The sequence below is a fragment of the Telmatherina bonti genome (assembly GCF_933228915.1).
Source record: "Telmatherina bonti genome assembly, chromosome: 22".
NCBI classification, from domain to species: Eukaryota; Metazoa; Chordata; class Actinopteri; order Atheriniformes; family Telmatherinidae; genus Telmatherina; species Telmatherina bonti.
This window is the reverse complement of record NC_136631.1, coordinates 30264324-30276114: the sequence shown is the minus strand read 5'-3', so window position 1 is coordinate 30276114 and position 11791 is coordinate 30264324. Positions and strand designations below refer to the sequence as shown.

At 39.1% G+C, this 11791-nt stretch overlaps 1 protein-coding gene across 1 annotated transcript in view; it reads left to right on the top strand.

Moving 5' to 3' along the window:
- mipol1 (mirror-image polydactyly 1) overlaps positions 1–11791 on the top strand; it is a gene marked incomplete at its 5' end in the record, with an annotated part of 108225 nt that overhangs the window by 924 nt on the left and 95510 nt on the right. The window contains one exon of the mRNA XM_079261675.1: positions 4237–4403. Coding sequence (XP_079117801.1) covers positions 4237–4403 — 167 coding nt within the window. The remainder of the gene's footprint in view (positions 1–4236; positions 4404–11791) is intronic.

Genomic DNA, 11791 nt, shown 5'->3' with positions numbered 1-11791 from the left:
CAGCAACACCCAGCAGTTAACAGTGAAGCCTTGGCAGAAGTGCCAAAAATTGCAGTCCCTCCCTCATCCACTAGGGGCGCTAAAGAGAGTCAATCACCATAGACTCCCATGTAAAAAGACCAAAATCAAACAGAAATAAACATATTTACTGGGGGAAAACAGCTTGGATCCCACTAATTTCAGAAAACCTTTGTCTCTCCATGTCGTAAGTCGTGGAAAAGGCGTCTGAACTTCATAACCATCTAATAACATTTATGAGCAGTTTGAATCTGGTTTCCATCCACTTCAAACAGCACTGCTTCAGATTCTGGTTTGCTATCCTTGACCTCACATCTGACTCCATCTCTCACAGCACTCTCCTCGACAAATTGTCATCTCCACCATTTACACCCCCTTGCTTGGTGTACGTTCTACCTCTCTGGCCACAGAGAATCTGTTGGAAAGGCTGTGGAGCAAATGCGAAGGTGGACTTTAGGGCAAATGAATGTTTGAGTTGTGTGTGTCTGTGAAGTAAACTGTTGTATTTCTGTATGTAGCACCCAACCCAAGTAGCTAGATATTAACCCTTTGGTTAAGATTGGTGATAGTACAATGAGTGGGGCCCTGGGTACGTTACTTAAATACAAATAAACTAATATTGGTAAACAGGAGAAACAATAATAGTTGGCTGTTAACCATTTACACTTACTTAGGTTTTTTTAATTATGGCGGTGCCTCCATCTCCCAAGGAGAAAATGTAAAATACCATAGTTTACATTCACTCAGAATAACAACTGTAGCTGGAAATCAATAACACCCGTTATCCTGTAAAGCAATTAAGACGTAACACAGAAAGTTTAAAGTCAAAATATTTAGTAAATAAAAATAAAGAAATAAAAATTAGCAGATAAAGTTTTAAGGGTTTCTCTCAATACATGTGTGGGGTTCAGTTATTCCACAACTTCATCAAAACACTATTTCAGACTGTAACATCCACACATATAAGAGTCCAATTAAATCAAGTTCAGCTTTATACCAGGAATTAAAGAGTCTTTGACGCTCCAATAAACAATTGTTGCAGGCCTGATACGACGCTCGGGTTCGTTGGGCCAAAAAAAAAAATAGAAAAATGGCCGTTTCTTTGGTTCACAAACCAAAATTAAGGTGAAGGTGCTTTGGTTTTACTCACAACTCCTTATGCTCAAAGGCAATGGATGGTTAAAACCTTGTCGGTCAACATGCAGGTCGTTACCGGGCTGGCAGCTCGGCTTCACAGGCTGTGTCGGTGAAACTCGTTTCTCTCTCTTTTTATCCACAGCACAAGAGTCCAGAGAATTCCTCTTGGTCCATCGTCACAGGGTTATATAGTCCAACACAGCAATGTAGACTCTGCATCCACAATGTTTTCTGACCATTTTTCCCTGTAGCTTAGCTTCACATCCTTCGTCAGGCAAACGCAGTAGCTGAATGCCTCAATCCTAGCTGTTTCCCTTCACTTCCTAGTCTTAGATCCCTCCCTTATGCATGTGATTGGACATGGAGTTTACATCAACCAATATGATAACAGAGAATACAATATTGACAACACATCAAGTTGATTGGTAACCAAAAGCACATGTTGATAAGTACGTTCCAAACAAACTTGTGGCAAATAGCATTTTTCCCAAACTGAATGACAAAACCTTGGGTTGGTTTATATCTGACTTTTATAACTATTTATGAACACATTTTAACAGAAGAAATTAACTGTTTTACTGTGATTAACAATATTTAATGCATTTTAAGAAAGGGTTTTAACATATTTATATTTTAGTCCTTTGGGTCTATAATGAAATTTTAGACCGGGCTACATGTATAAACAGGAGCTTTTCTAATAACTCTGAATGTTATTTGATTCGAACGCTTACTTAGAACTGTTCCCCGTCCCTTCACCATGTGGACCAGTCCCGCCATCAGGCAAACTGACCAGTTAATCCCAGTAAACTGATTATCGTGAGAAGTTACGTATTTCTGTTGTGTATTTAAGTGAATAATATCAATATTCATGTGTAGTTTTAACAGGTGGATTAATAATTTCTCCTTTAATGTTATTTGCTGAAAAGAATTATCTTTATATTTGGCTTTGTATGTCTTTGATTTTAGACCACACATATATTAATTTACTTCAGCCAGTCCAGAACTGTACACCTGTAAGCCTGTGGTTGCAATACTGTGCTGTTGTGTTTATGAGTGACAGTAAAGGGAGTTACATTTACCAGAGAATGCTGTGTGCTTTGACCAACACCTCAATGTGAACATCATAACCTTCGTCCTGACAGTGCAATGTGTATATCACATTTATACAATTAGTTTGACTCAAATTTCATAAATCCAACTCTTTCCCTGTCTGTATTCTTCCACTGTTTGCAGACACTCATTTTCATTGCTTCACAGATGACAGCCAGGTCCACCTCTCTACCAAAGTGTCCTCTTCACTCCCACCAACCTCTGTTACCGTCTGTCTAAAATAAATTCATTCTTGGTTTTTATCCAACTTCATCAATATGAACAATTCTAAAACAGAAGTCCTCCTGGTGGGAGAGTCCCACACTCTTTCCTCGGTTAAAAGTTTTCCCTTTTCCATCAACAGCTCCGCTGTCCTTCCCTCCCCTCGGGTGAAGAGCCTGGGTGTCATCCTCGACAGCACCCTCTCTTTTCACTCCCACATCAATAACATCACCCTGTCTGCATACTTTCATCTGAGAAACACTTCTCATCATTTTATGATAAACAGATGTGGAAACCTTGAATTAAGGGCATCTAGAGATATTTTTAACTTGAATTTGGGATATCCCATAGACTGTAGATGACTGCAACTCAGTTGTGACTTTCTGTAATAACCAACCCAGTACACTTGAATGGGAATAGTGACGTAATTTGTACTGTAAAAATTAATTTTAGGATATCTGAAATTACAATTGTGTTTAGGAAGAATGACATTGTGGGTGGAAATGACATTTATGAGCAAGAAGTATTGAATTGCAGATACCTGTAAGTACATATCCAGCCTAGCTATTAAATGTTAAAAAGGTTTGCCACAGATCCACTCTACTCAATCAGGTCCTTTATGTTTTAAAAGTCTTTGGCTTCAAATGAGTTAATACCAGCTTAATACTCTATCAGACGCTCCCATCAGACTTTATTATAGCGAAGCTCGTTTAAAACAGCCATAGAAGAAGAAGAAAGAGAAGGAGGTAGTGCATAGACATATATACATAGACGCGTCATTGAGCCATATTGAATGGGTCTCCGCTTTCGAGTTTTGCTGCAGAGTCAACATAGTTTCCACACAAAAAACTTTTTGTGGAACAAAGCAGTGAATACTAAATGAAAATAATACTTTTTACCCCTATGAGGTGTTTATGGAAAAATATGATATTGATGCTTCACAAAGAGAGTTTTACATGGTGGCATAATGACCTCCGCCAAGGAGGTTATGTTTTTACCGGCTTTATCTGTTTGTGTTCAAGTCAAGATAACTAAAGTCATGGACGGATTTTTATGAAATTTTCAGGACTTGTTAGAAATTTGAAAAGGAAGAACTGATTTTGGTGGTGATCCGGATCACCGTTTGGATCCAGGAACGTTTTAAAAGACTTGGCAGAGGTCTGCGCTCTCCGAGTGTTTTTCTGGGTAACTTCTGAATTGCATAGTTTTGATACTTCATTTTCAGACGCTGTACAACTGTATCTTTATATTGATAAATTAATATATGTAAATAAAACAAAGAGTCAGCCGTAGTCAAGAGAAAGCAGCAACTATTCCCGTTTTTTGTTCAGTATACGGTTGCAATAACCACTGAAATATTGAGAGCAGATTGTGTGGAATTACATTTAACAAGGTAGAATAATAATTTGTTATTTGACCAAATAAAAATAGATAAATCCAAATGCATCAATAAACAATCAAAGATGTTAATATCAAATTAATTTATACATTTTTTTATATTGTAGCTACCTTAGGTCTTAGTTAAATAGCATAATAAAAACATTTTAGCATAGAAGTACGTTGTTTTTAATGTTTTACAGTGATCTGTATCATAACAACATCTCTGCCCTTTATAACCAACCAAACTGTGAGAAAAATCAGGTAAAAATGGGTGAAGTTATTGTTGTGGTTGGGATTATACCTCACTAATAAATCCATTGGAGGCGCATGGAGACCCATCAAAGATGGCGGCGGGATGAGACGTCAGCTCGCATGATGTCTATGGCATAGTGGAGGACTAGTAGTCGTAGAAGAAGAAAAAGCGAAGCGAAGAAGAAGAAGAAGAAGCAGAAGCTACAGAAAAGTTTCACTCCTTCTGGTTCGGTTCGGCGCTTCTGTCAGACCCAACGTGAATTCTGGTACCGGATCACAGAACTGAGACTTGGCGACGGGAATAGGTGAGTTTATCTGTAATGTGTCCAAACGGTGGCGATTCTGGAGGCAGTGTCCAAGCTAACAGGCGGCTACTGGACAACACTAAGATGAATAAAGTTCTGTTCCGGTTCTGGTTCTGAAGGCAGAGATAACAAAAAAATGTAAAAACGTGACACAAAATGAAGGTAATTATTAAGGATTTGGTTGTGTTTGAAGAGCCGGAACTGCGGGTTTCTGTCTAGTTTTCCAGAACCTCCAGGTAATCCTATTTATTTATTTATTTATTTAAAACCAAAACTTTATTGACAGTTGGACATTACAAGCTACGGATGCAGTACAGAACAACAAAACATGAACAGGGATAATGACAGGGGATCAGAGAGTATGGAGTACAGAGGAGTATATGCTTTTCAGTCGATGTTGAATAGCAGACATAAATCAGTGGTTTTAACAGCTTTCTTATTTTTAGAATGTTTTATTGTTGTGAGGTATTGTTTGATTTCCTTTGTAAAGATTAAAAAAGAGGGTTTTTTGTTTGAGAATTTACATTTATGTATATGGTATTTTGCCAACAACAAAATTAGATTGATTATAAAATATTGATCTGATTTGGCAGGGTCAAAGGAAAAAAAGCCAAACAATACATCTTCATATACTAGGGTGAAGTCAAAATCAATTTTTTGGGAAATAAATGTACACACATTTTGCCAGAATACAGGGGAAAAATCACAAGACCAGTAGAGTGTCTTCAGTAGAGTGATCGCAAAATGAGCAGGTGACTTCAATATCCTTTCTGTACCTGTGCAAAAATAGTTTACAGGGATAGAAACGATGAATGATTTTCATTGAGACTTCCTTGATTTTGTTCACAATAAAATATTTAGAGGGAAGACGCCAGATAGCTTTCCAGTTCAGATTTGGAACCATGTTTTTCCAGTAAGACACTACATTTGGAACAGAGATTTTATATCTCTGGAACAAATTGCGTATGTCACGATTGTTATTTTTCTTTTTAGTGGGAAAACAAATGTGACCTGTATTGGTGTCGATAGGATCCAAGTTGGTAGCAGTGGTTACAGCAGCGGCAGAACTTCTGAGGAGCATTATGGCACCAGATGGGATGGCATCAAAAACAAGAGCATATTCTTTTGGTGGTATTGGGATGCCGTAGGTGTTTAAAAGTTCTGAGTAAGACATCAGAACACCACTGGGATTGAATAGCTGTTTAACCAACAGGATTCCATGCTTAAACCAGTTCTCCATAAATAATGATTTGTGTTTATACAAGATGTCTTTGTTGTTCCAAACGAAGTATTGTTGTGGGAAGAAGTTATGTTTATAGATTAGGGACCAGGAGAGAAGCATTTGTTTATGGAAATTGGACAGCTTTATGGGGATTTTTGTGATATTGTAGTTACAAAGTAATAGAAATTTAATGCCACCAACCTTTGAAAAAATGTAATGTAATGAAGTTCCAGATAGAAGATGGGTTTCTAAGGAATTGTTTAATCCAGTTTACTTTAAATGTATTGTTTAAAGTGGAAAAATCAAGGAAGTTTAGGCCACCATTTTCATAAGAATTCATCAGGACTGATTTTCTGATATAGTGTATCTTATTTTTCCATACAGAGTTATAAAGCATTTTGTCAGTGGAGTCTGCGGTTTTTTTGTTCACATTAAGGAACAAGGCTGCATAGGTCAGACGAGAAATGCCCTCTGCTTTAGTTAGTAATATTCTGCCTCTGATTGATAGATTTCTTTGGATCCAAGAATTAAGCTTTTTCTGCGTTTTTTCTATGACAGGGTCAAAATTTAAAGCACATTTTTTATCTTGATTTTTAGCAATAGTTATGCCGAGATAAGTGACCGAGTCCTTTTACAGGAATGCCACAGATGGAAGGGACATCACAGTTTTTGAGAGACAGAAGTTCACATTTGTTGATATTTAAATCCAGACCAGAAGCATTAGAGAATGATTTAATGATGGTGATGGCTGCGGAGACTTGTGAGGCGTCCTGTATAAACAAAAATTGTATCGTCAGCCAATTGACTGATGATTATTTCTCTTTCAGCCATAGTGATGCCTTTCAGGTGGTTTGTTTGAATAAAATCTGAGAGTAATTGAGTGCATAGCAGGAACAAGTACGGGGAGACTGGGCAGCCCTGTCTAACGCCGCGCTTTACATCAAACCTAGGAGAGGTGCCTGCAGAGAGTTTGATGGAGCAGTTTGCATTTTTATACATGGTTTTAACAGCTGCACAGAAATAAGGGCCAAAACCGAATTTTTCTAAGGCTTGAAACATGAATTTGTGTTCGATAGTGTCAAAAGCTTTTCGAAAATCTAGGAACAAAATAAAACTACTGTCATCACAGAGATCTGCATAATCAATAAGGTCAAGAACAAGTCTGACATTATTAGAGATGTGTCTGTTGGGCATAAAACCATTTTGAGATTCGTCAATTATATGATCTAGAACTGCTTTCATCCTGTTGGCTAGGATTTTAGCTAAAATCTTATAGTCATTGTTTAGGAGGCAAATCGGTCACCAGTTATCAAGTATAAGTGGGTCCTTTTTGGGTTTTGGTATCAGGGTTAAGAGTCCTTGGCAGAGAGTCGGAGGAAGAGCTTGTTTGTCAATGCTTTCTTTAAATACACGATTAAGGAAGGGGGCCAGCTGTTCTGCAAAGAGGATGTAAAATTCAGAGGTGAGGCCATCAGTCCCTGGAGATTTATTATGTTTTAAGCCTTTAATGGCCAACAGTACTTCAGTGGGAGTTAAAGGGTTATCACATGCAGACTTTTGTTCCTGATTGAGTTTTTTGGTTTTAGTTAAATGTGTAAAAAATTGGATACTATCGCTCTCTTTAAATTGACATTCATACAGGTTTTTATAGAATTTGGAGCAATAGTTAGCTATTTCTTTTGGATCATCAGTAATTACATTGTTAATATAGAGTTTAGAGATAGAGTTTAATTTAGTGTGAGCCTTTTCTAATTGAAAAAAGTATGCAGAATTCTGTTCGCCTTCCTCCAGCCACTTCCTTCTCGATCTTACAAATGCTCCTTCTGCTTTCATTTTATAGATATCATCTAGTTTATTTTGGAGTAATATTAAGTCTTGTACTTCATTTTCAGATAAGTTTTGAGGTGAATTAACCGTAAGAGCTGTGATACTAGAGATTACATTTGCTTCTTCAGATTTTTCAGCTTTAAATAAGGAGGCTCCAAATTCTCTAAGAAATTTTGTAATTTCATATTTCAAGAGTTCCCAATTTTTAGAGAAGCACTCACCATTTAATGCCTTCCTCCAATAGCATTTTATTAACATTTTGACTTTTTGGATTACAAAATCATATTTTAATATAGCATTGTTAAGTTTCCAATGTGAATTTCTGACAGCTGAGGGATTTGCCTCGAAAGAGACATTTAATGATACAGCCCTGTGATCAGTTAGTGGAGTTGTTATTATAGCTGCATTGATATTGATCTCATTTAAAGATTCAGAGACTAGCCAGTAGTCTATGCGAGACATTGAGGTATGGGCTTTATTACTCCATGTAAATATTTTAGCAGTGGGATTTTTCTTTCTCCAAATATCAACTAAATGAAATTTTTGCATAAATGTATAGAGGCTAGAGGCAGAAGAATTGCTGGTGTTTGGGGGCCATCTGTCCAAAAAACCGTTCATTGCAATGTTTAAATCTCCGCCGATTAAAATGATAGCACTGGGATATTTTAAGAGCCAGTGTAAAAACCTAGATTCCAAAGCATCAAACAAAAGATCATTTTCTGGTTTTGTGTTGTACCCATAAATGTTGGTTAAAAGGATGAAACTGTTTTTAAGATTAAGGATCAAGATCAAGTAATGGCCATTAGGATCACTCTCTGAGTAAAGTATTTTATCATTAAAGTTGTTTTTTTTTAGTATCGTGACCCCTGCTGATCTTTCTGAGCCATGAGAAAGCCACAAATTATTTCCCCATTGAGCTTTCCATAGAGTGGTATCTTTATCCACTGAATGTGACTCTTGAAAAAAACAGAAGCTAGTTTTCTGCTGTTTGGCAAACAAAAATAAAGCTTTGCGTTTGATGTTTTCTCTTAAACCCCTAGCATTTAAGGAAAATATAGAAAGGGACATTGTAGAAGTGCTAAGAACACAGTAAACAATTTCCAAATCTCAACTTGTATTTTAAGTTTTAACTCTAACCAGGAACAAATAAGGGTTAAAGGACAAAAAAGAATTAAAAAAAAAAGATAGTTTCTTGTGGCAGTATATGTAGATCCTAAAAGAAAGTACCCATCTGTATCAATATGCAATTACAAACTGAAATACTCAGACTCTTTGGCTATTGCAGAATTTCTGCTAACGTGAGAATAAGGGTCAGGAAAATTTAAAGTAGAGGAATAAATAAAACAGATCAAAAGTTATAAATCTCAGAATTCAGTATCAAAACTTGTAGGCATAACATTTGTAACAAGAACTGTGCCTGAGGACATAATGTCATATCTTCAAAAGAGAGCATGTAAACATAATGCAAGGTCTAGCAATATTCACTCTCACTATGGGGGTGCCATGACGTCCATGCCTTCATGTGTAGGTGTTGCAGCAGGTTGAGGAGGAGGCGACCGGATCTTTTTCCCCTCTATGATCACACGAACACCAGCAAAATGAGCTTTTTTTTCCATTTTTCCTTGCAGTCTCAGTGAGTGGCCAAAGTTTCTGGCGCAGTACTTTGTCAGCAGTGGTGAGATCCTCTGTGAATCTCAGCTTGTTTTCTTTGAGAAAGCTGCTGTCTTTGGCCATTCTCCATACCAGGTCACGTGACGATCTGTTGGTGAAGCGAATAATCGTCGTCCTTGGCCTCTTCTGTGCGTCGTTAAAGCGACCCAAACGATGAACAATGTCAATGTCCTCTTTAATCTCGGTGTGACTGACCCTGACCACAGCAGAGCATAACTCAGCAACCTTGGCTTTGATGTTTTCTTGTTTGTTTTTGGGGATCCCATGAAGTCTCAGATTCCATCTGCGTTGATAACGCTCCATCTCATTGAGCCTCATTTCTAACTCCGATACCTTCTGGGTGGGACTTCCGCAAGCTAGATTTACTGCCTTTACCTCCGTTTTCAAGGTTTCCACCTCTGCGAACACGAAGTCAATAGATTTTTTCAAGGTATTGATGCTCACAGTGTTAAGGTTTATCATGTTTTCTAGATTATCCGAGCGCTCGTTGATTAAGGTGGCGATGTTATTCTGTAACTGGTCTAAAGTGAGGTCACCTTTCAACCTTTTCCCATCAGGTTTAGAAGGGGTGTTCGGGTCGGACTCTGGGAGTGGACATAGATCTGGGCTTTGCCTTCTCTCGGTGAAGGAACTGTTATAGTCATGCTCACGGATAGAGCCATCGATAGCGTTGGCATTTGTAGACGCTGTGGATTTAGCAGTTGACGGCATGACTTTGGAGGGAGCTGTTGTTGTATTCTTAGAAGAGAAAGACCTGTCTTTGTCCTTTCTTTTGGTGCCTTGTTCGGATCGGTGCATGGTGGGGGTTATTTATAGTTGGCGTTAAGCTACCAGGAAGCTAGCTAGAAGCTAGCATGTGGTTTCCCCCGACGAGTTAGGCGTAAGCGACGCAGTTGGAGATGCTCTCTTTGTGGTAAGTTAGTTGGAGATAACAAAGCTACACTTAAGATTTTTTCTGGTCAAGAGAAGCCCATAACACGAGTTCAAGAGAAGTGGAGATTAGAAACTGTTCTCAGCCACGGAAACTTATGACTGCGTAACCCGCCATCTTGGCCGGAACCATCCAGTCTGTGTTCCACAACCATTTGCCGGTAATCCTGTTTATGCATTACTTATGCAATTCCGCAGGAATACAGTGTTTTTCTTTCCTCATGTTTCCCACCTGGGGTGGGAATACATCCTTTAGAGAAGGTCGGGTTAATTTTATCCCCTCTCTATAGCCTGTTACATACTAAGCGAAATTTTTTTTTAAACTTTTTTAATTGTTTTCGGTCTGGAGGACCGTCATTTTGTTTACACGGACGTGATTGAGGACAACTTGAGCCTGGTTCCAACCATAGACCGTGTATGAAAGATGGACGGAGCCTCCGGTGGTTAAAAGTGAAGCCTATGCAGAAGTGCATAAAACTGCAGTTCCACCTTCATCCACTAGGGGCTCCAAAACAGAGCAAATCCCCATAGACTCCCATGTTAAAAAGACCAACTTCACAGCAGGAATAAACATGTTTACAGCCTGGTAAAAAAATCTATTTTAGGTTTAATAGGTCAGGTTTACCTTCATGACAACTGTGGGGGGAGTGATTTTTTTTCTAACTCATCCGTTTAAAAGTAATTTAATTTCCAAGTTCGGCATATTTAGGGGCGTATCCTTTTGATTGACAGGTACCCAATCTCTTGCATCAAGTCAGAAGAAGTCAGTAGAACAGCCGCGGTTTTTAGCCGGTTAACAACGTGACTAAGCATTAGCCCGCTTACCTCCGTTAGCTGGTTATCTACTGTTATGTCCGGGTTAGCTCGGTTAGCTTTTAGCTACAGAAAGCTCGGAGGCGGGCAGGTAAGTGAGAGAGGCGCAGGTAAGTGATGTGGCAGTGACGTAAATTTTGCGAGACGGCAGATTTAGTCAAGGCGCGTGAAAACAAATATTCATTCTACATCATATTCTTGCCAATATAATCTTAAAACTGTTTCTGGAAGCAAATAATTAAAAAGTCTTATTCAAGGTAAACTCTGGAGCAAAGCGAGGAGGATCTCACCAGCTTGTCGGAGTTTATTGACGAGTGTTTCAACCGCATCGTCATGGGCAAGACAAGCCAAACACCGACTCCGTCTGCGCCCAGATCCGCTTCAACCTCCAAGAGAAGCCGGAAAGAAGACTCACCCGGAGCGACGTCCTCTAACGGGGACGACACCTCGGACATCCTGATGTCCATTGACAAAAATCTCGCCAGCTTCGACGCTCGTCTGGGCCTGTTGGAAGTTCTCCACCGGGAGTTTCAGTCGCTGCGGGAGTCGCTGGAATTCAGCCAGAAGCAGGTGGAGTCTCTGGCCGCAGAGAACGCCAGCCTCAGGGAGACGGTGACTTCTCTCAACGAGGGAATGACTCGACTCACAGAGGAAAATAAAAAAATAAAGGAAACTGTGATCGATCTCCAGGCGCGCAGCATGAGGGACAACCTGGTCTTCGCAGGAATCCCGGAGCAACAAGAAGAGGATCCAGAGCAAACAATAAGATCATTTATCCAAACCAAGCTGAAGCTACCCAAAGACGCGGTGAGGAACATCTCATTTCACCGAGTTCATCGCTTAGGTGGGAAAAGACCGGACAGCCGCAGACCCAGACCGATTGTAGCCAAGTTCGTGAGCTACAAGCAGAAAGAGCAGGTGAGGG